At 33.7% G+C, this 22,919-nt stretch overlaps 4 protein-coding genes across 12 annotated transcripts; all 4 read left to right on the forward strand.

Annotated features, from left to right (window-relative positions):
• Positions 1 to 1,132: 1,132 nt before the first annotated feature.
• On the forward strand, positions 1,133 to 6,411 carry LOC137831272 (uncharacterized). 8 transcript variants are annotated; one of them, XM_068638878.1, is made up of 13 exons: positions 1,133 to 1,367; positions 1,736 to 1,856; positions 2,009 to 2,096; positions 2,314 to 2,607; positions 2,840 to 2,998; positions 3,492 to 3,632; positions 3,763 to 3,819; positions 4,217 to 4,355; positions 5,106 to 5,210; positions 5,337 to 5,533; positions 5,658 to 5,699; positions 5,812 to 5,935; positions 6,269 to 6,411. In XM_068638878.1, the coding sequence occupies exons 2-13, from the start codon at positions 1,744 to 1,746 to the stop codon at positions 6,289 to 6,291; spliced, it is 1,482 nt and encodes a 493-aa protein (XP_068494979.1). In that variant the 5' UTR covers positions 1,133 to 1,367; positions 1,736 to 1,743; the 3' UTR covers positions 6,292 to 6,411. The 8 variants fall into 8 exon arrangements, with proteins under 8 accessions (XP_068494979.1, XP_068494980.1, XP_068494977.1 ...); XM_068638879.1 differs by having other exon boundaries at positions 1,142 to 1,367; positions 1,739 to 1,856; XM_068638881.1 differs by having other exon boundaries at positions 1,158 to 1,363.
• Positions 6,412 to 7,547: 1,136 nt separating this feature from the next.
• LOC137831273 (syntaxin-51-like) lies at positions 7,548 to 11,660 on the forward strand. 2 transcript variants are annotated; one of them, XM_068638885.1, is made up of 7 exons: positions 7,558 to 7,813; positions 8,452 to 8,518; positions 9,901 to 10,113; positions 10,315 to 10,517; positions 10,601 to 10,701; positions 10,792 to 10,836; positions 11,317 to 11,660. In XM_068638885.1, exons 3-7 carry the CDS (start codon positions 9,905 to 9,907, stop codon positions 11,446 to 11,448), a joined length of 690 nt encoding a protein of 229 aa, XP_068494986.1. In that variant the 5' UTR covers positions 7,558 to 7,813; positions 8,452 to 8,518; positions 9,901 to 9,904; the 3' UTR covers positions 11,449 to 11,660. The 2 variants fall into 2 exon arrangements, with proteins under 2 accessions (XP_068494985.1, XP_068494986.1); XM_068638884.1 differs by lacking the exon at positions 8,452 to 8,518 and having other exon boundaries at positions 7,548 to 7,813.
• A 2,018-nt stretch (positions 11,661 to 13,678) lies between these two features.
• On the forward strand, positions 13,679 to 19,219 carry LOC137831275 (transcription initiation factor TFIID subunit 6-like). Its single transcript, XM_068638886.1, has 12 exons — positions 13,679 to 14,145; positions 14,479 to 14,565; positions 15,008 to 15,109; positions 15,208 to 15,316; positions 15,564 to 15,658; positions 15,739 to 15,876; positions 15,977 to 16,072; positions 16,206 to 16,330; positions 17,113 to 17,245; positions 17,636 to 17,761; positions 17,907 to 18,018; positions 18,619 to 19,219. Exons 1-12 carry the CDS (start codon positions 14,020 to 14,022, stop codon positions 18,975 to 18,977), a joined length of 1,608 nt encoding a protein of 535 aa, XP_068494987.1. The 5' UTR covers positions 13,679 to 14,019; the 3' UTR covers positions 18,978 to 19,219.
• A 456-nt stretch (positions 19,220 to 19,675) lies between these two features.
• LOC137831276 (cell division protein FtsZ homolog 1, chloroplastic) lies at positions 19,676 to 22,716 on the forward strand. Its single transcript, XM_068638887.1, has 6 exons — positions 19,676 to 20,177; positions 20,778 to 20,877; positions 20,990 to 21,219; positions 21,443 to 21,610; positions 21,867 to 22,100; positions 22,206 to 22,716. Exons 1-6 carry the CDS (start codon positions 19,920 to 19,922, stop codon positions 22,470 to 22,472), a joined length of 1,257 nt encoding a protein of 418 aa, XP_068494988.1. The 5' UTR covers positions 19,676 to 19,919; the 3' UTR covers positions 22,473 to 22,716.
• Positions 22,717 to 22,919: the final 203 nt, after the last annotated feature.

Below are 22,919 nucleotides of genomic sequence, written 5' to 3' on the forward strand. Positions count from 1 at the left end.
AGTTATTCTCATTAAATAGTTGTATACCTTCATTGCAGACTCCTTTATTGTACCTTGATTTCTGTTTCAAAAATTCAAATTTGAGTTTCCCTCAAGAAATTTCAACCTGATTTTTTCCTGCTTCAACAACTCCTTTCTTTGGCACAAATTACTTTCGTTTTCTTTTGGACTCGCTGGTTTGTCATTTGATCTCTAATGTTTGTTTTCGTTTCTCAAATATGAAAAGCCATATTCAATTGCCACCGATTACATATTTTCATAACTCTTTTGTTATTATGTATGTTACAGTGATTTTCAATTTTTAAATTTCTTTAAAAATATTTACATGAAAGTATTTTATGACACGAAAATAAACATAAAATAAATGTTGTCACCATTTTTTTTTAGTTCTCAAAACATCATTTTTCCTTTTCTTATCGCAGCTAACAACTTTCATGGATCTCAAGACTGTCTTTTAATTCGATTTATTCAAGTATGGATTGGTATGACTAACTAATCAATCAAAATGAAATAAAAAAAAACTATCTTTGTTTAAATAATTGGTTTGGTTTAAAATTTTAAAATTATAAATTCAATATATCAAACATCAAATATAAACATATAAGTCTCCAATTAACAAAACTTATTCTATTTTAAATATAATTATTTTATATTATGTAACTATAATTTTATAGTTTGTAACTTTATACCTTTACAATTCTTTGTTTTATAATTCTATAATTTTTCAACATTTGATATTATTCATTAGTTTTCATTCATTTTATTATAAATAACAAATATATCCATGGTATTTCGAATTGAAAAACACATATTTATTTCATATTTTATTTAAACATAGTGGTTAAGGTTTTTTAAGAAAAATGGGAAGTGATTGAGTTAAAAAATAAATTGTTTACTTTTTCATATCACTGAAAACACATGGGCATATACTTAATTAAAAAAATATATAATAATTAATTTTTATTATAATTATTAAAAATTAATTTTTTAAAAATTTATAAAAAAAATGTTCATACTATATTAATGAAAGTATAATTAATAATTACATTAAAATAATTATAGAACAATAATAATGAAAATATTTTCATTAATAGTTTAAAATTATAATAAAGAAAATTTAGTTACTATAAAATATAAACTCTTACATTTGAATACTCTAGAGACACTGCTTTCAGCAAGAGACTCTTTCCGTCCCACTCACCTTAAACGACGACGGTCTCAGACAAACGGTGTCGGTTGGTGGTGCCACCGCCAGTGCGCCAATCTCACACGCGACGTCGTATCCATCATCCCAATCAAAACCAGTCCTTCCTTTATTAGAAACCCTAATTCAGAAGAGAAATTGTCATTTTCTCCAGAAGTAGTGCGTAAGATTCTATTCAATTCCCATTTGATTCCTTATTTTACTTTCGTTTTTCCTTTGAATTGCGCTTTTTTTTTGCCTGGTTTTGATGTAAGATGGAACCAGTTCATTCTTTTTGACAGTTGAGGGTGACCCAACATTGAATCCATTGTAAGCTCTGGTGAAACAGATCAATTCAGCCCATTTTCGGGCATGGGCCAACCCGCACCCACTAAAAGAGGTTACAGTTGGGTCGGGTTGCTTTGCCTTGCCACCATTGGCGAATTGACGTCACCAGAGACACCGCTAACTTTTCTTTTTGGTTTTCCAATTGAGTAAGAAATGTATGATTCCAGTTGGTGATTGATTGATTCCTATTCGGATTTGAAACAGCAGGGAGAATGAACAATTCTATTATGGCCTTTGTTCTGCTATTGTTCCTTTTGTTGATACGGTATTCAAACGCCGAAGAAGGAGCTTTCGATGTTCGCAAACACCTCTCCACTGTCTCCAGGTCTCTCTCATGTTTGCATTCGTAATTGATTCGACAAACTAAATCTTCTTTTCGCTCATTTTCTGCGATTTTATTTTTTATTTATTTTTTAGAAATTTTGATGAGAATTTTGTGTGCATGTGTTGGCTGACTTTATTGATTTTTCTTCGCAGATATGGTGCCGTGAAAGACATTGCTGACAATAACTTCGTTCCTTCTAAACTCCCGGAGGGATGTGTTCCGATCCATTTGAATCTTGTGGTAACTTTCTCGACTATTTATAGTGGTTTTTATTGATTAGGAATGTGTTATGTTGTTATCCTGTTTGACGGAGAAATGTACAACGGTGTTGAATTGAATCAAGGGTTAATATTTCTAGAGTGTTTAGGTTGTGATTAAAATTTGATAGCTTTCAACTATCTGGTTGACTGGTTGCACTTAACTTAATGGAAGAGGATGATGACACTACTTTACTTAGGCAAGGCATGGAACTCGATCTCCCACGAAGAAAAGGATAAAGGAGTTAGATAATTTGGCTGCTCGTCTGGAAGTTCTTGTGAGGGAAGCAAAAGAGCGAAGTTTGCCTTTGGAGAGGGTTCCTTCGTGGCTAAATGGATGGAAATCTCCTTGGCAGGGAAAGCGTAAGGGTGGTGAATTAATTATCAAAGGAGAGGAAGAATTATATGATCTTGGAATCAGGATTAGAGCCAAGTTTCCAGATTTGTTTGATGAAGAATACCATCCTGACGTATATCCTATTAAGGCATCTCAGGTGAGTTTATCTTCGATTTTGATATTTTAATTTATTTTTTGTTACCACAATTTACAACACTCGTAGTTTTTGGATTAGTAAAGAAATGGTGATTGATCTAAAGCAAAAAGAGTATATTGCTTCAAGTTGATGAGGAAATGCTGATTGGTTGCAATATACCATATAGACTTGCCTTTGGACATTTGGAAGCTACAAATTTATTCAACTCACATCTCTCTTATCTGGAAAACAGATTCCCCGAGCATCTGCCAGTGCTGTGGCATTTGGTATGGGGCTTTTCAGTGGCAATGGAAGTCTTGGACCTGGGCATCATCGAGCCTTTGCTGTGACAAGTGAAAGCCGTGCTAGTGATCTCCAGTTGAGATTTCATGACTGCTGTCATAATTACAAGGTAAGTTGTAGTCATAGTGTGATTTAATGTGATCATTGAAATTATAGTTAGACAATTTCATATGTTTTAATGTCTATTTGAAAATATGATTGTTATGCATTACATAAAATCACTCGAGCTGAATGTCACCCTTTTTACGTTGTAATTACTGTTGACCATGTTTGTGTCTTCTCCTTTCATTGATAAAGTTTCTTCAGTATTGCTGGAACGTTTGCTTACAGTTTTGCCTTGTCATGCCATTCTATGGAACTTAACATATTTTAAATGTATTTAAATTTCCATATTTGCTTCATGTTAAGTCCATTTCTGGTTGAATGTGAAAGTTGCTGTTGTGTTTTGAAGAAGCTACATGAGGTATTTGATAAGTAGCATAATATTTGAGCATGACTTTGTGGTTAATTGGACATTTTGGGATCTTTAGTGTTCCTAAAGGTAGTGCTTATGCTTCGTAACATTGTTTGTCTGGTTGTATAATTCTTGGGTTATGGTGCAGGCTTATCGGAAAAGTCAGGAACCTGCAGTTAGTAAACTTAAGGAACCCATCTTGGATGAGATTACATCTGCATTGATTGGGCGCCATGGACTTAATTTTACTAGCCAGGATACATCTTCTCTCTGGTTTTTGTGTAAACAGGTTGTTACAAATTTTAATCCCAGCTCCTTTTGTTCTTTACCAGTTTGAGTTTATAAATAATCATTTAACTGAGGTTTTGGAGATTGGTATTTTTCTTTCTTTTTTATTTCTTAATCTGTTATTTTGACAGGAAGCATCCTTGTTAGATATAACTAATCAAGCGTGTAGTCTTTTCATCCCTACTGAGGTACTTTTGTTCTGTAGTCATTATGCGATACAATCTATGATCTAATCTTAGCAATCTCCTCTTTGAATGTCTATAAATATTTTTAAATAGAGATTAAAAATTATAAAGATGTCAGGAAACTATTTAATTTGACCTTTTGAAAGGCACGTTTTGGATCTTTGATGTGATGTTTCTACAATAGCTTATTGAATTGTAATAAAACTGACATCCATTCAAATGTCATTGTTTTTAACTAGCTGCAAAGAAAAAGAAGTTAAAAAAGAGATAATTCCAGTTAAATTATTGCTCATGCTATATGCCAATTATGTGACTGTTGTTGATGAATAGAAGAAAAATAGTTTATTATGTAAATGTATGCTGGATGTTTATTGATATATGCTAATTTCTGTGTGCTTAGATTGAATTGCTGGAGTGGACAGATGATTTGGAGATGTTTATTCTGAAGGGTTATGGTAAATCAGTAAACTATAGAATGGGAGTTCCATTACTTGAAGATGTTTTTCAATCCATGGAACAGGCTATCATGGCTAAAGAAGGTAGTTTAGTTTCGTACTTTTCAAGTGTGTACTTTATATCTTTTTCTTCATGCCATATCCTGTTAAGGAAACTCGTGATAATATTATGTATAGATGAACCTTTTTCAGTAAATCATATATTAAACTTGTCCTGTCCACAAATACCTCCGGCAAAGACTGCACATGGGAACCTCCATATATCATTATGTGTGTGTACACACACATATTCAGCTTCAGCTGACAACCCGTTGGCATTTTAGCTGTGTTTTATAGTACTTTGATTAAACAACTATCGTTTGGGCCAATAATTTATTTGAACATATTTAGCTAAGGAAGTCATTATTTGTTTGTTGTAATCGAAGGGAAATGACGCCTCTCATTCCAGAACAACTTTAAAATGTTTGATGCCTTCTAAGAAAATAGGCAATATTAATTTTACGTTTGTCTTCGTGTGGACGCACCATGTAAACATTAATAAATAGTATGTAATTTCCAGTAATAAATAGTATGTAATTTTCATCTCATTGTTTTATTTACATGTCTTATGTCTTGTGTATTAATAAACTGGGTCAAACTCTTTTACCCATGCTGATTATTTATGTGTTTGTGTGCATGCTCATTCAAAGTTGTTGGTTGAAATTATATATAGCTAATGCAAACTAGCAAGGGAGATTATTTTTTACTTTACAGACTATTGTTTCTCCTTTTGAAGCATATCTCCTGAATATGTGAACATTTGACTCGTTTCCCCTTTCTTGATGGCTTCTATAGAAAGACATGCTTCTGGCAGCTTTGAAAAGGCAAGACTTCGGTTTGCGCATGCTGAAACTATAGTTCCATTCTCATGTCTCCTTGGTTTATTTCTTGAAGGATCTGGTGAGACTTTTATACGCTTTGCTTGAAATATGTACAGAATTACATTTTTCTTTTGTTTTTTCTTTACTTTTAACCTCTAACTAGTAGTTAGTGTGCTTATACATGTTCACTTTTGACAAAGTACAGAGATTAAAAAAATTCAGAAGGAACAACCTCTACAGCAGCCCCCAATGCCTCCACAGAAAAGAAAATGGCGGGGTAGCACTGTAGCCCCTTTTGCTGGCAACAACATGCTGGTCTTGTATAGATGTCCTGCTCCAGATAGATCTATAAGCAAGCACTTTGTGCAGGTGTTACACAATGAACACCCCATTCCAATGCCAGTAAGCTTTTGTTATCTTAGTTTTACCAATTCTTATGGTCCGGGGGTTGCAAGGTTTCACTTATTGTTTAAAATCTTATTGAGCTATTGATTGTCAATAACTCGGTATGTCTCATTGTATACAGGGTTGTGATGGCTCTGATTTCTGTCCATTTGAACTATTCAAGGTACTTATATTGCCTCACTACAATACTGAATATGAATATGATCAATGTGTTCTATTAATTATAGTATGCTGTTTTATATTCTACTATTCTTAATGTTGAGTTTTCTCTACAGGAAAAAATAGTTGCACCTCATCAGAAGCATGACTACCGTTCGGTCTGTAATCCAAAGCTAGAGCTGGAGCCCTCGGGCAGCAAGTTTTCCCAGATATTTCAGTGGCTTTTCTCACCAGCGAAAGGTGATAAGCACCCTAAAGATGAATTTTAGTTTGTATCTTAGGAAAGTAGCCTCCAATCTTACGTTCTGCTCCCTTGGGTGGTATATCATCGTTTCTTGACAAATTTCAGATATGAGCGCCTATTCCTTCTAGCAGAGAATCAGTTTTACTTTGGTTATGCTGCCAGTACAGAATGCCTTTGTTTTTGTTTTTCTATCAGCTACTGTAATGCTTTTGTTATCTTTTAAGCTTGGTGCTTGAGTAGCTTGAGCCCTCCCATGTGTAGCTTCTAAGACCCAGAGTCTGTTGGTGGAAAGTTTAGTTCTAAATGTCTCTTTTTTTTTTCCTTGGTAGGTTTACTCTCGGTACTCGACTGATACAACAGATAGTGTAACTCGATGTGTTTGCACACTCACTGTTTCATTAGCCCTCTCATGAACTCCACTTTTGTTGTTTTTGAACAGTAGATAATGGAGCTAACCTCTGACTTCTGCTAATGCTCACATTTTCGTGTTTCTTGTTGCTGCTGTCGAATTCGATTTAACGAGTCAAATAAGCCTAGCCATATATGAATCGCTTGCAACAATGTGTGTAGCAGGAAGTGGTTGAATGTGTGTTGTTGTTGAGTTAGAGTTACCATGTTATCGACCACTTCTTACTATGTGAGCTTTCACCATATTCTCACACCTGAAAGGCCAATGTTACCTTTTCTTTCACCAAAAAAAATTCTCACCTTCATTGATTTTATCAGTTAGTTTTATGCATTATCAATGTAACACTGCGTATAAGTTAAAAAAATAATCTTAAATCTGATTTTTAAAATATCTATTTCAAAAGTTAGTAATATTACAGTAATCTATTATTAGACGACCTTTAATTAAAGTAATTACTTAAACAATGATACACAGAAGAATGTTAGGTAAAGTTAATTGATCAGCACAATAGCGACAATCAGATACGATAAATTATGAATCAATAGAAAATTTATTACGAACATTATTATGTGGACGTTATTTTTTATTAGATTTAATTTACATATGATATAAATTCTTTTCTTTAGCAAAGGTATCAAAATTTTTATGCACCACATGGCGTTAAGAATTTAGAGTTAACTCTTACAAATTCAATAGCACACATAGCTAAAGCTTTGAAGTTAATTCTCATTTTTTCCAAAAAATGTGAATTCGATTTTATCACATAACATTAAAATTCCACTTAAATTTTTTTCCAATCTAGTAATTTATCCATTATTAGTTCTTGTATGAATATAATAATATACTGTTTTTGAATCCCTTATTTTTTATTATCTATAATCTTTATATCCTTTGTCTTTATCTCTAAGTCGTATTGCTCCATTACACGTTTTATCTATATATATTTTTTCAAATATAGCTTTATCAACTATTTTGAATTTTCTTAATCTTTTGTTCGCAGTATTTATAGTACAAATATGGTTATACTATTGAAATTTAGTGGTGAACATTATTAAAAAAATATTGACTTAATAAAGTTTTGAAGGAATTGTATATTGGGAAATGATTTAGTTATTATTTAATGAATAAAAAATAAACTCATTTATTGATCTTAATAAGAATTAGTTAAAAAATGTAATTTATAAAACTCATAAATCGACCTCTTACTTTAGAATGAATCGATGACAAATAGTATATAGTTGGGAAGGGACACCATAAACGACGCTGCGCTCAGCAACAGACTTTTTCCGTCCCACACTATCCTTAAACGACGACCGTTTCAGACAAACGGTGCCGGTTGGTGGTGCCGCCGTTACGCCAATCTCACACACGTTCTATTCTCATCAAAACCAAACCCCTCCTTCCTCTTCACTCCCAAACCCTAATTCAGAAGACAGAAGGTCGCTTTCTTCACCATCATAAACGCGTAAGTTTCGATTCAATTCAATTATCCTTTTGCGATCTTCTTCCACTTTCGTTTTTCGTGCGCATTGTTTCTGATTTTTCCATCTGGACTAGAGTTGCTGGTTGAGCTCTAGGTCTTCCGAATTGCGCGTTTTTGGTGCCTGTTTTGGTGTTTTCCTTCTGTGGTTATTGTTTTCTGAGAATTGTGTGTTTGTATCTGATTTTGGTATCTTGTTTTGTGGTTGATTTTCTGCATATCTCATGATGGATGGGATTTTGTAGTTTTCCTTTTGTGATCATGATGAAGAGCTTAAAAGGACATCCTTGTGCTATGCCTTTATTTCATGTTGTGTTTCGCGGCAATTGTTGTGTAGATTTAGAATTTTGTATGGAGGAATATGTTGTTGAAGTAATCAGTCCGGTGTGCTGGTATAAGAGGTCGAGATATTGGTGAAGATTCACTTTTGGTAAGAATTATGTAGATGCTGGTGTTGCCATGGTTCAATGGTTGGTAGTTGAAGGTGGGGGAGGGCAGTTGCTGATGGGGTTTTCTGAATTTGGGTGCGGTTATTGATGAGGTTATGAGTGCTACACCATTATAAGTTTAATTCAGTTTTATTTTGTCATATATATGTTGGATGAGAGATTTTGAACAATCAGGATTGGACATTTGGAGTGTGGAGATTCTAGGACTGATGTATTAAAGAGGGATCAAGCTATTTAAAGTGTAAGTCTAAGAGAGTTACTTATTTTCACCTTCATTCTCTCTTAATTTAACAGTTAAGCGTGAGTTATTTATTAGAACCATTATATTATACAAAATAAAGGGTTAGAATGAGGGTAGAAAGAATTATTTTTTTAAGCTGTTGGAAGGTAAGAAACTTATTGTGTAAGTTTCTCTTTCTTCTTTAAACAAACAAACCGTCTATTTCACATTTATATTTTGTGTTCCTCCTTCTCTATTTAAATTTTTCTTTAGATGAATCTAACTTAGAGGGTGTGTTTTTCAATGATGGAGATCAACAAGGGGGTGAAATGTCTTAAATGAATTAGATCCTCTTTTCACTTTTTGGATTTTAGATGGATGGATTAGATCCATTTTTGTATCAGAAAATAATGTGTTTAGATTGTTATATTTGACTACTTTTTAATAGATGATTTTGAATATTCTCTTGATTGTCAATTTAAACAGTTCATAATACTGTTCAGTGGTGTATTTCTGTTGCTGTGTCCTATATTTTGGAAATTATGGATGTCACTGTATCCATGCTTCAGAATTTCTCAGTCTATATAGAACAATGTTGTTGACACATATTCTGATCTTTCTTCATGATACTAGCCGATGATATAGTTTCCTATTTTGATTGGGAAAACCTTTTTTCCATTTTTCAAATATCTTATGGAACTTTTTGTGGGGCAAAGCTGCAATGATTAGTTTTTGACATAAAGCAAAAGGGTTCTTTGGTTGAGCTGATAATTAGTGATCCATTAAGTTTTGCTGCATTTGAACGAGACTTGGTTCATTTGTAGAGGTAACTTTGACTGATCAGTCTCTTCCTCTTTTGTTAGGAGGCTGACATAACTTATTAGGGAAGGATGGAGTAACTTCATGAAGTACTGTGTAAAAATGATCTAAATTTACTTTCACTGCTGTTTATTCAAGTCAAAGTGACCAATGGCTGTAATGATGTAAAATACCATTTTGACTTAATTTTTCAGTATCTTTACTATCATGATATTCTTGCACTAGCGTATGGCTGTGACTGGTTGCTCTTGAGGCACCAGAGTAGGTAGTAAGATGTGGAATGTTAATCTATCACAAGTGGGAATCATTGTGTCATAGGTACTTATATTAATCTGTGTGTTAGGAATTTCTCTAACCTGGTAAAATTTATCTCATATTAATCACGTGGACTGGAAAATTATCTATAGAGTTGGACACTAGAATTATTTATTTTACGGAATCTTTTATTTCTTGTATTATTTATGCTACATTCAATGTAAAATCTGTTAAATATAACTTCTATTGGTTATTTCTTCTATAAAATGAGTAAATGACTGTACCTTGGTTCTCAGATTGGTTTTCTTCCTTTTGCATCTTATTTTCAGGCAAATGGCATCTTCTTCAGACTCATGGATGAAGGAATATAATGAAGCTGTAAAACTTGCTGATGATATCACTGGCATGATTTCTGAACGTAGTTCATTTCCTGCTTCTGGACCAGAAACCCAGCGGCATGCATCTGCTATAAGAAGGAAGATCACGATATTAGGGACCAGGCTTGATAGCTTGCAATCTCTTTTGTCAAAGGTCCCTGCAAAGTGAGTGTTTAGTTGTTTCCGATGCTGATTAAGAAAAGCTCATGCTCTTAAACCATAGTGACCTGGAACACTATTGGCTTGTAGTCATCTGATACTCTTTCATTTTGAAATAAATATTTTGAAACCTCCTGATCTTGACTATCTCTTTGACGTTAAATTGCATGCTTGTTATTGAAGTGTTTCCTTGTCAATAATGCACAGAACTGAGAAGGAAATGAATCGTCGCAAGGACATGCTTGGAAATTTGAGGACTAAAGTTAACCAAATGGCTTCAACATTGAACATGTCAAACTTTGCAAATAGGGATAGTTTGCTTGGCCCAGAAATAAAATCAGATGCAATGAGCAGAACTGTTGGCCTGGACAACAGTGGACTAGTTGGTCTTCAACGGCAAATTATGAAAGGTCACTTTGAATTGTCTGAAATTGAAAAATATCACTTTTAGTCTGCTTTTTTATATTAATTTTGAAATGTGCTATTCAAGCAGAACAAGACGATGGCCTTGAGAAATTGGAGGAGACTGTAATCAGTACAAAACATATTGCGTTGGCAGTCAATGAAGAGCTGGATCTACACACCAGGCTCATTGTATGTTCCCCCATGTGTTATTTTTCTTTGCTCCTTTTACAATCCATCTCCTATCAGTTCTAAAATCTTATCCTTTCTCTTCTTTGCTAGGATGACTTAGACGAACATGTAGATGTTACAGATTCTCGGCTGAGGGTAACATTCTCACTATAACTTCTATATTGGGATCATAACTTGTTTTTAAGCGTAAGAAAGTTATATTTATGGCATGGATTTGCAACGTGCTCAACATGGTGAAACCATGGGATATCCTCTTCAATTATGTGTTTATCTTTTTCATTCTATAAATTCATTAGTTTTGGTAGGTATATTATCTTTAAATTGTTATTTTTGAAAGTGAATCAATATAACCTCCTATCATTATACTTATTTGGGTTGAATGTATTTTAATCATTATACGCTGTCAATTATGGATCTGTGGGGATTTCTGCTCATAATGTTAGGTTTTTATCAGGAGATAATGTTTTTTGTATAACAATATTTAGTAAATTTTCTGCATTTCTTTTTGAAAGTAATAAGTTTTTAATTTTCCTCCTTGTCTTAACTCTTGATGTGAGATATTGTAGAAATGAAGTAGCTTGCAACTGACCTTTTGAGTTTCTGATTTGAAAACAGCGAGTGCAAAAGAACTTGGCAGTTTTGAACAAACGTACCAAGGGTGGTTGCTCCTGCTTGTGCATGCTTTTATCAGTGATCGGTATAGTGGTTTTGGTTGCTGTCATATGGCTGTTAATCAAATATTTGTAAAGATAAATATACCCTACTCGTCAACGTTCTCTCTTTTTTATGTTTCTGAATGTGTGCATTGAAACATGGCAACGTGTTTCTTTGTTTTGGCAATGACATGCAATTTGCTAAGGTGTTGAAAGGCTTTGTTTTGTAATTCTAAGTTTTAAAGTGTTGATGCCTTTGAGTGTTTCTGTTGTAAAAATCATTATATCGAAAGTGACTTCCATTAATGACTTGTTAACCCATTTTGAGCATTTGCATGGGTCTGTATGCATCTTCCTTGGTTCCTATCTAATTATTTTAATCCAACTAATATTCATCAAATGACAATTAAAAATCACCACTAACATTAGTTAGTTTTCCTAATAATTAATATATTAACAGTTTTTTATCATCACGATTATTCAAAATTAAAAGTTAACCAATAAAGAAACCCTCTCCCTCCTTGTCAAAACTCTTTTCTCCTCTCGCTTAATCAAACTAAGAACTCTAATACCTTTGACTCATGCCTTCAACCTCCAATATGATTTTTTCAAAATCAAGTTCAAAATATAGCTTTGAGGATTTGAAAAATTGTAGTTTTATGTAGCATCTTCAAAGCTTTACAATCCTTAATGAATAAGTTATTTCGGGTAGTTGGAACATCTTTGAAGCTCGACAATCTTTAAGGAATAAGTGAATCAGGACATCTACTTGGGATAGTTCAAACATCTACATATATATGAATCGCTTGCAACAATGTGAAAGGAGACCTATGTTACAGGAAGTGTGGTTTGTTGAGTTAACTCACCATGTTATTGACCAATTCTTACTATGTGAGCTTTCAACATATTCTAAAACTTTTAATGCCAATGTTATCTTTTCTTTCACCAAAAATAGTCATCACCTTCATTGATTTTAGCATTTAATTTTATGTATTGTCGATGTAAGAAACTTATACAGCTTATAATTAAAAAAAAATCTTTAATCTGATTTTTAAAATATCTATTTCAAAAGTTAATAATATTATAGTAATCTATTATCATATGACATTTAATTAAAGTAATTAGTTTGATGATACGATCCTTAAACAATGATACACAGAAGAATGTTAGGTAAAGTTGATTGCTCCTCAGCCAGCCATCATATCAGCACAATAGCGACAACCGCATACCATAAAGTTGATTAGGAAAAATATTATGTGGATGCTTATTATTTATTAGATTTAATTTGCATATTATGATATAAATTCTTTTCTTTAGCAATATCAAAAAGTTTATTTAGCACAAATCGTTAAGAATTTAGAGTTAATTCTCTTACAAATTCAATAGCACACACAGCTAAAGATTTGAAGTTAATTCTCATATCTTCTAAAATTGTGAATTCAATTTTATCATGTAAAAATAATTTTTTAGAAAATAAAATTACATTATTTTAAAAATCTTACACTAAATACTATTATACTGATAGGTAACATATATCTCAACACTAACAGAATCATCCAATAAAATTTTCTTGCTCCTTTGTCAAGACGTACAATTTGACTTTAAAAAAAAGTAAAAAAAAATTTCAAGTATGACTAGTGTATTATCCGTATACATAACTGGGTATTCCCATGATATGGTTGACTCTTCTAAATCAAAATCCTCTCGAATAACATACTTAACACAATCATTGTATGAAATATTTGTCTAACACTAAGATTAATTCGATAAATCAAACCCAATAGTAAATGTCCATGTTAACACTATAAATATACTTTTGACAAATATATTCTCATTTTGAAAATATTTGTATTACGGTAATGTGATATTCCCAACAATAAAAAAAAACATTTAAAAAATTTGAGATTTTTAAAGATATTTTACAGTTTTAATTAAAAAGACAAAAAAATTATTTAACAAAATATCAAATTAAGTTTTTAAAATTCTTTTTATGGTGTGTTTGGCATAGTAAGATTAGTATTTATGAAGAAAGATTGAAGTAAATTTGTGAGGATTTTAGATATTTGATACAATTCATTTTAAGTGAATTTTAGAAAGTTTTTTTTTAAATATAAAATATTGATTGCTTTGTTTTTGTCTTTTGTGATATGCAAATTATTTGTTTTTACTCTACTAAATATTTTTTTAACAGAAAATAATTCAAAATAAAAAAGTATTACAAGAAGTATAGAAAATATTTATTAAAACTAAACCAAACAAATATTTTTATAAAACTAAAAGTCATTTTTTACAAATATAAAAAGGAAAATACCACTACATTTCATAAATTTAAAATATATTTTAGTCAAAATTTATCAAGTGATGAAGTAAAATATTTATATTATCTAGTTATGAAATTCAAGTAATAGAATGATATTTGAACCCAATCTAGACATTGTTTCAAATGATTTGGAGAGAAAACCTTGCAAGTCTTTATCTCTTTGACCTTCCAAGTCTGTCTTAGGGCAATAAAAATAGTTTTAATTTTTCCATTTTAATTCAAACCACTCTTCTGTTTCTGCAAATTGTTCTTCTGGTTTTTGCATTACCACCATCACCATTCCCCTTAACCTAAGCCACCTTTGTGAATCAGTGAAAGACCAATTGATGTTCAATTGAAATCAAGATGAGTTTCGTGCCAAAGGAAACAATCGAAGTCATCGCTCAGAGCATAGGCATCACCAATTTGTCCCCCGATGTTGCCCTCGCTCTCGCCCCGGATCTTGAATATCGCATTCGCGAAATCATGCAGGTACGCTTCACAATGTTCTTGCACCCTCTTGCGCAATTTTGAATTTTTCGCGGGTAATTTGAGACCCCCTTTGTGGGTTTCGTTGCGATGACCCGGTGCGTTTCAGATGCTAACGGGGAAGCCCACATTCTAAATTACGTGAAAAGTTTTATCTTTGAGGGAAAAGAATGAAGTTCCCTTATTTGGTTGTAGGGATGTTTGAGTTTTTTTAAAAGGGGTGTAGCGGTTTGTTGGATTTTGATATTGTTGTTCCTTTTTGTTGTTGTTACCATTACTACTACTTTGAGTGTGGCTAATTGAAGCATGGGTTGTTGTTTGTTTTGAATTGAACAGGAGTCGATAAAATGCATGCGCCATTCGATGAGAACCTTTCTTAGTACAGAGGATGTGGATACTGCACTTGCATTGAGAAATTTGGAGGTGACTTGCTTTTCTTTTTATGTGTTTACTTTGCCTTTTAGAATTTAGCAATTACTATGTTTTGAATCTTTTATGGATTTGTTGATGGTTTATTGAGGTAGCATGTGTTTTTCCTACCCTGTACATTTTTTCCTCAGACTAGTGTATATAAAGGTTTTGTTAGTGTATCTATGAAAAGGTACTTATTTGTCGTTGAGAGGATGACAATGGTGCGACTCTTGTGCATAGTCTTGTGAGAGAGGTGGTTGTACAAAGTAGAATGCCCCATTCAAATCAAAATTTTGCTTTGAAACATTTAAAATGGAAAACACTTCTCCATATAATTCGTGTTTCACCTTGAAATGCTTATCACCAAGTTTAAATCACCCCTAGCTTGTTGAAATTTTTATCTTTGAACTTGGTTTTTGTTTTATTTTTGCTTATGCTTGTTGTCATGTATCAGCCTATATATGGGTTCACCTCTAATGATCCTCCGAGGTTCAAAAGAGCTGCTGGACATAAGGATCTGTTCTACATCGATGACAAAGATGTGGATATCAAAGATGTAAGGTTTCTAGGTACTCCAAGATTGCCATTCTGATAAATAAAGTTGTTGAATTACTTTTTGATTTGATGTTCTCACATTTTTCATGATTTGAGCAGCTTATTGAAGCTCCTTTACCAAAAGCACCCCTTGATACATCAATTACCAGTCACTGGTTGGCTATTGAAGGCGTGCAACCTGCAATTCCTGAAAATGCTCCAGTTGAAGGTATTTTTCCAGATTTAAGCACAATAAAACTGAATTAAACTCCTTAATGCTCTGAGTTTCAACCAAGCTCATTGTCTGTATGATAATATGATCAATTTTTGCCTATCAAGGGACCTGCTGTAATATTGAAGATTATAACCTTAATGCTACACTGAATTTTGTATTTTACCAAACTGTATGAGGTTCATGATGAAGAAGTTTGATTTTCCTGACATTGACATATTTGCTTGCCCTGTATTACTTGCAGCTCCCTCTGAAATAAGAAAATCTGAGTATAAGGAAGATGGGCTTTCTGTTGATGTTAAATTACCTGTCAAACATTTAATAACAAGGGAGCTTCAGGTATACACATTATTTGGTATGTCATTTTTTTATGCAATTCCATGTTTTTTTATTCACTTAAGGATCTTTATTTCATGCAGCTCTACTACGAGAAAATAACTGATCTAACATTGAATAAGTCTGGATCCATTCCGTTCAGAAGAGCATTGGTTAGCTTGGCAACGGACTCAGGACTCCATCCCTTAGTTCCGTATTTCACATGCTTTGTGGCTGATGAGGTATTGACAAGTCTATGTCAGTGATGTTTTTGGTTAAGGTTCTTAATTCAGGGTGTGAAATAGAGCATACATTCTTATCCTTTTTCTCTTGTCATATCAGGTGGCACGTAATTTACATAATTTATCTGTTTTATTTGCCTTGATGCGCCTAGTGCGGAGCCTTGTGCAAAATTCTCAGATACACATAGAACTTTATGTAAGTTTGACACCAATGTAAATGATTTTGACATATGATTATATATTGTTGACACCAATATATAAAATTCTCATATATATATTGTTGACTTCAGATGATTGTGAGTTTGATCTCTGATATTTAAAATCTGCAGTTACATCAATTGATGCCGCCTATCATTACTTGCATTGTTGCAAAAAAGATAGGAAACAGACTATCTGACGATCACTGGGAGCTTAGGAACTTCAGTGCTAATCTTGTTGCTTCAATATGCCACAGGTGTGGACTTTCTTTCTATTGAATAAGAGTTCATATATGGTGGAAGAGATAATTTAATTATGATGTTATCTGTTGCAGCATGTGCATTGTTATAATTTTTTTCCATTTTTTTATGTACAGACTGACTAGGAGATTTATTTAAAGTTATTTCTTCATTATTTGTAATTAGGACAGATTTTCCTCATTTCTTGTAATCATGTCTGATTTGTTGCCCATAAATTTTTGGATAACATTAATTCATTCTGAAGTCTGTGTATATGTTATATAATCAGCATTGAACAGTAAAGATAATGAAAATAATATTAAGATTTTGCCCATACTTCAACTTTAACTTAATAATTCCCAGCCCTTGCGATTCTTTTGCATGGGAAACTGGTGCATATTTCTTCTATTATATATTCCAAACATTCCATGGTATTATAAAGAGCAATGAGAAGGTCAAGTTCTGCTTGATGAGGCTTCAGTTGCTGATGAACAATAAGGTTTCGCACTAAATGTTAATTGTGGTTGTTGAGGCTGTTTGAACTTACATTCTGTTTCAAATAAAATACTATGTAGATATAGCTGACATTGACACTTAACAGTTTAACTGCATGGTTGAGTAACATGTTCAGTAGAATTATAAATGATGCAAAGGGCTTCTTAATATGCATACCTAAATTTCGTCAATATTTCACACACTCTGGTTCGATAAGGAAGATTTTGTTTTTAACAACTACAGAATACCGAGCTTGTATTTTTTTTTTTTGAGTTTTTAAATTCATAGTCTCTGGAATTTTCAGATTTGGGCATATTTATCACAATCTGCAGCCACGCGTGACAAAGACACTTCTTCATTCTTTCTTGGACCCTTCAAAAGCTCTGCCTCAACACTATGGTGCAATTAAAGGGATAGAAGCTCTTGGATCAAGACTAGTATGTTCTGACCTTGGTGTTTTAAGCTAGTAGATTTTAAATGAGTTGTGGTTGTTAAATTGGTTTCATCTTATATGTTTCATGATCCCTTACGGATAATAACTTAATGAAGACAGCTGTACTTTTCCTTTTCAGATCTGATATGATTATTTTCTAATACAAACATGATAGTTTTTACCATCTGTTTAGTTATTGTGGACAATAATGGAGAATTATTATTCGTTTTTTATATGATGTTTCTTAAATATATGCTTCTGTTAATGCAAGTTTTATTTTTTATTGCAATTTTAACTCTTTGTATGTGGTGCATGAGTGACTTTTATGCTCTGTGATTTAGAACCTCTGCTTGTATTGGTGTAGCTAATGCATATATTTCTTCACTTTGATTAGATTCACTTGCTTATACTTCCAAATCTCGAGCCATATTTGCATCTTCTTGAGCCAGAAATGCAACCTGAGAAACAAAAAAATGAAATGAAGAGGCATGAGGCTTGGCAGGTTTATGGAGCTTTGTTGGTGAGTTGCAATGTTTTAATTGTTTAGATTTGACACATTTTTTTTTTAATTTCATTGAAGTTTAATACCTAGGTTTGATTATGCATAAATTGGTTTGTTTCCACTGAACATCTCTTTAGCTGGTCACTGAAGTCAAATATTTCAGGGTGCAGTAGGACAATGTGTGCATGAAAAGGTCAAAATGTTCAGCAATTTGTTATGTCGTCCAACTCGGGTTACTTCGAGAGGCAGTGGTAAAGCCATTATTCCGATGTCAGGTATGACATTATTTTTCTACCTCTGCAATTATATTTCTGTGTTTGAAAAGAAATACATGCCTAATCCCCTGAATGGGGTTATGAATAAATTTGTTTGTATGCATGTCCAATGGTGATAGCTGTATGGTCTCTCTCTCCCTCTCAAAGTTAACCTTTAGTCCTAACAGGAAATACTGACAAGAAAATGCCAGAGTATAATGAATGGAAAACATTTTCTTTTTAAGAATACACAAGCTAGTTTATGAAATGCACTGGGGTATAATTATACATATGTAGAAAGCACTTCTGTTGACCGAGTGAAGCGAAGGATTTTTAAACCTACTTCCAAAATGGGCAATGAAGATTGTATGAAAGTAAATTAATCAATCTTTAACCACACATGGATATTCGATATTGATTTTAAGTAAATGAAGATTTGATTGTTCATGCACATTAAATGTTTAAATTCTTAAAGCCTGAGTTTCTGAATGTGCTTCCCCAGATGACTAAATTTGTTTCCATCAGAATGATCATTTTGGCATCCATGTTTCCTATAATCAGAATACAATCTTTAATTCTGTGCCCTTATAATGATCATACTCTATCGTTACCCTAATGAAGGCAAACGAAAAGCCAGTGCCGACAATCTGATGCAGCAGCAACCTCCAATGAAGAAACTTTCTACAGATGGCCATGGAGGTGTAATACCAATGAACTCCATGTCAGTTGACATGCCAGGCTCAACTGGGGGATTTTCCACCATGATGGGGGCTCCTACTATGTCGATGAATCGTCAAATTTCAACCGACAACGTGGCTGGGAGGGAGGTTGTAGATCAACAAAGAAAGGTGTCTGCCACTCTTGCTCAGGCTTGGAAGGATGACATTGATGCAGGAAATTTGGTGTCATCAGTGGTTGAATTGTTTGGCGAAAGGGTGTTACCATTTGTCCCTAACCCTGAAGCATTTATGTTTTTGTAGCACTAGAGTTGCAGTATAGGTATTTGTTTTTGCATGTGAAAATGCATGCAATAAGGTGGCATGCCTCATGTGACTTGCTGCAGAATATAAATTACCATAGGCTAGAGTAGAAATTAACCTGTATTTAAATTTGATATTGAAGTCATGGGAAATGCATAAAAAAGGCTCATGAAAAAACGAGTAACACGTCTTAGATTATTTATTCAGTAATTAATTGTGATAATTAATTCATTATTATGTGACTAGGTTGTCAACACATTACAAAACAAAACCGTTAAGAACAATTCATATTAAAGGATCTGCATAAATTTTGTTGGAAAACTGATATTAATGAAACAAAATCACGAACAATTGTAATGAATATTTGTGAAATAATGGACGCAAACGCAAGAGTCATATATTTGCTTTGGTTAAGAAAATCCAAATAGTTGCAAATGAAATATGACTCAGGAAAAATGGTTACTACATATAGAATCTGTTACTATGTGAAGGACAAAATGGTTTCCAACGTTGTCTCAGCTGCAATTCAAGGTTCCAAATAGAAAAAAAATGACGTTCGAATTTCATAAAGAAAACTAATTAAAATTGCTGGAATATGGAATGCAGGACAAAGATAATACTTTTCTTAAACATTTATTAAATTTGTTTTTTAAAGGAATTTTTCTAATATTTATAATAATTATAGTATTTTGAAATACGAGTTTCAATTTTCTTTAAAAAAGAGAAATAAAAGAAAGTTAAATGCGAGAGTTCACACATCACACTACTGTTGTTGCCACCACTGCATAACCATCTGTTGCGCTTTTCTTCCTTCCATCGTTTCCAATCCAAAATTCTGAACGTGAAAGAAGAAAACTGAACTTATTTCTCATCTTCTGCTAAAGCCCTAAACCCCAATTCTTCACCATCAACCCTAGAACAACAACCCTCACAAGTGTTACAATGGCCATGCTTCCCCTCACGAACCCAAGTTCAGTTCGCCACAACGCATTATCTTCTTCTTCTTCCTCTTTCGCTCTCAGAAACTGCGTTCCCCTCAACCCTATACCCAGAACGTGCGTCTTCGCATCCCCGCGACGCCCTCTCGCGTCCGTGAGGTGCTGCTCCTTCTCGGCACTAGAGAGCGCCAAGATTAAGGTTGTTGGTGTCGGTGGCGGCGGGAACAATGCCGTTAACCGCATGATTGGTTGCGGATTGCACGTGCGTTTTCCGTTTCCCATTTGTATTTACTGTTTTGTTTTTGTTAACAAGCTCATTTGGTATCCTTTAATGGGTCATTTTTATTTTATTTATGAAATTATGAACAATGTGAGTTGCATGATAACTTCGGTGGGTTTGTTAAAAAACCCCATTTAGTGTATGTTTATGCATTTTTTTTTCATTTTGTTAGTATTTATGAAGAATGTGAAATTGTCCGATAACTTTGTTGTTTGTTTAATGGAATATGTTTCTTGTTATTTTGGGTAATATGTGTTTTAGGTTTCTCAAGATTTAGGCAAAACTGGTTTTAGAGCCTACAGTTTTTGGTCCATGTATTGCTGAGGTCAAAATGACTGTACCGGGTCGGATGAAATTCATCAAATTTAAGAAATACGAGGGTAGCTGCTTGTAAAATATTGAGACAAACTAATTTTACCCGAATCTTGAGGGATTTTAAAGCACGTTTGAGTCATAGTTACAATTTTTTTATTCATGATGGTATGTTGGCCAAGATAGTGAAGAGTTTTATTAAAGTATTGTTTATGTTTTTGCTAATGCTGTATTCTGCTACAATTTTATTTTTTTTGTTTTTTTAACCAGGATGTAGAATTTTATGCAATAAATACGGATGCTCAAGCACTGTTGAAGTCTGCTGCCGAGAACCCTATCAAAATTGGAGAGCTTCTGACTCGGGGATTAGGTCAGGCACTTGTATGTGTGTTGCTATGGTGTGATTTGATTTGTATGCGTGTGTGGTTTGGCTTCCTTATTTCAATGTTCCCTTTGATTTGAGTTGCTTGATAGAGATGCAGGTACTGGGGGAAATCCACTTTTGGGGGAACAAGCTGCTGAGGAATCTAAAGAAGCTATTGCTAGTGCTCTTCAAGGATCTGATTTAGTGTTCGTAACTGCTGGCATGGGTGGGGGAACTGGGTCTGGTGCTGCCCCAGTAGTGGCCCGAATAGCAAAAGAGGCAGGTTACTTGACTGTAGGTGTTGTTACCTATCCCTTCAGTTTTGAAGGACGTAAAAGATCATTGCAGGCAGGTGTCATTTCTTTCCTTATTTGAGAATATGATTAGGTGCTGTACCAATGCAATTCTCCTTCAAGTGTAAATTATAACTGCCCTATTAAGTGTTATAATTGATACCCATCTTAGTTATGGCTGAACTGTGATAATGTATTTTGAAAATTGATTGATCTTATTGTATTGTCCTGCTCCGATGATACTTGGAGAAGTTAAAATTCACATTTTATCCTTTCAGGCACTGGAAGCCATTGAAAAGCTGCAGAAAAATGTGGATACTCTTATAGTGATTCCAAATGACCGCCTGCTTGACATGGCTGATGAGCAGACACCTCTTCAGGATGCTTTCCGTCTAGCAGATGATGTTTTACGGCAAGGAGTGCAGGGAATATCAGACATCATAACAGTGAGTTGATTAACAATTTTATCAGACATTCTATCTTGAAGCGGTCACTGTACCATGGAAGGCATTAGTTGTTCATTCTAGAATGGTAGATTGAGAAGAGTAAGAGGGGACATTACAGGCTTGAATAATTTTCCATCTCCTTTCTCCCAACTCATTGGAGTGTTTGCCCCACTGTCATAATTGGACAATTATGTAATGCAAAGTACTTTTTGATGTCAGCTTATGAGGATGATATTCCTGTTGTGTCTTTTTACAGATACCTGGGCTTGTAAATGTGGATTTTGCTGATGTAAAAGCTGTGATGAAAGACTCTGGAACAGCAATGCTTGGTGTGGGTGTTTCCTCCAGTAAAAACCGTGCCGAAGAAGCTGCAGAGCAAGCTACTTTGGCTCCTCTAATCGGCTCTTCTATTCAGGCAGCTACCGGAGTAGTGTATAATATTACTGGAGGAAAAGACATAACTCTGCAGGAAGTAAACAGAGTATCTCAGGTACTTTATTGGCAGAAGGAACATTTCACTATCAACATAGTTTTTGATAATATGAATTGTTGTAGACATTTGTTTGGTGCTCTCAAAACTTCATAATTGTTGTAGGTGGTGACAAGTTTAGCTGACCCTTCTGCCAATATCATATTTGGTGCCGTTGTTGATGATCGCTACAATGGGGAGATTCATGTGACTATCATTGCAACTGGCTTCTCGCAGTCCTTCCAAAAGACACTATTAACAGATCCAAGGGCAGCAAAGTTGCTTGACAGAGTGCCTGAGGGCCAAGAAAGCAAGGCAGCATCCTCTCCTCTCAAGTCTTCAAACTATCCAACAGTTGGATCTAGAACATCCCCACGAAAGCTCTTCTTTTAGTAGCATAGTTCTTTCAAACTTCTTTTTTTTCGTTGTAGTTAATCTCTTTTATTATCTTGAAAGATTAGTTGAGATGTCATTCTGGTGATGGTGTCTTTCAAATGTGGAGCTTGCTTTTACGAACTTCTTTTCTTCAAAAAGTTGGCTATTTGCATGATTCGTTTGTCAGACTTAGTAACAAACAGCTTGCTTGTAGCTCACTCAAACAACATTTTTGTGAAAGGAATGAATATATTCTTGTGTATTTAGTGAACACCATAACCAACAAGAGTTTTATGGAGTGGTTAGTATGAACTTTATGGCTAACAAGGATTCAATGCTAAGAGGGTTTTTAGTGTGTTTGAATGTTACTTCTTTAAATGCTAATTATTTTTAAAAAGAAGTTCAAGTGTTTTATAATAAAATATGTTGTTTGAAAAGAAAATTCCAAAGAAATTAAAATTTTCT

Source organism: Phaseolus vulgaris, chromosome 6, assembly GCF_000499845.2.
Source record: "Phaseolus vulgaris cultivar G19833 chromosome 6, P. vulgaris v2.0, whole genome shotgun sequence".
Classification (NCBI taxonomy): Eukaryota; Viridiplantae; Streptophyta; class Magnoliopsida; order Fabales; family Fabaceae; genus Phaseolus; species Phaseolus vulgaris.

Excerpts from the sequence above, each read along its gene's own strand:
- LOC137831272 (XM_068638876.1), top strand. The coding sequence starts at position 1,744 with ATGAACAATTCTATTATGGCCTTTGTTCTGCTATTGTTCCTTTTGTTG. Across the intron at positions 2,999-3,491 it reads ACTGCTGTCATAATTACAAG|GCTTATCGGAAAAGTCAGGA; the intron begins GTAAGTTGTAGT and ends GTTATGGTGCAG. Across the intron at positions 4,356-5,105 it reads GGCTATCATGGCTAAAGAAG|AAAGACATGCTTCTGGCAGC; the intron begins GTAGTTTAGTTT and ends TGGCTTCTATAG.
- LOC137831273 (XM_068638884.1), top strand. The coding sequence starts at position 9,905 with ATGGCATCTTCTTCAGACTCATGGATGAAGGAATATAATGAAGCTGTA. Across the intron at positions 10,518-10,600 it reads TCAACGGCAAATTATGAAAG|AACAAGACGATGGCCTTGAG; the intron begins GTCACTTTGAAT and ends CTATTCAAGCAG. Across the intron at positions 10,837-11,316 it reads TTACAGATTCTCGGCTGAGG|CGAGTGCAAAAGAACTTGGC; the intron begins GTAACATTCTCA and ends ATTTGAAAACAG.
- LOC137831275 (XM_068638886.1), top strand. The coding sequence starts at position 14,020 with ATGAGTTTCGTGCCAAAGGAAACAATCGAAGTCATCGCTCAGAGCATA. Across the intron at positions 15,659-15,738 it reads TAATAACAAGGGAGCTTCAG|CTCTACTACGAGAAAATAAC; the intron begins GTATACACATTA and ends TATTTCATGCAG. Across the intron at positions 17,762-17,906 it reads AGGTTTATGGAGCTTTGTTG|GGTGCAGTAGGACAATGTGT; the intron begins GTGAGTTGCAAT and ends CAAATATTTCAG.
- LOC137831276 (XM_068638887.1), top strand. The coding sequence starts at position 19,920 with ATGGCCATGCTTCCCCTCACGAACCCAAGTTCAGTTCGCCACAACGCA. Across the intron at positions 21,220-21,442 it reads GACGTAAAAGATCATTGCAG|GCACTGGAAGCCATTGAAAA; the intron begins GCAGGTGTCATT and ends TTATCCTTTCAG. Across the intron at positions 22,101-22,205 it reads AAGTAAACAGAGTATCTCAG|GTGGTGACAAGTTTAGCTGA; the intron begins GTACTTTATTGG and ends TAATTGTTGTAG.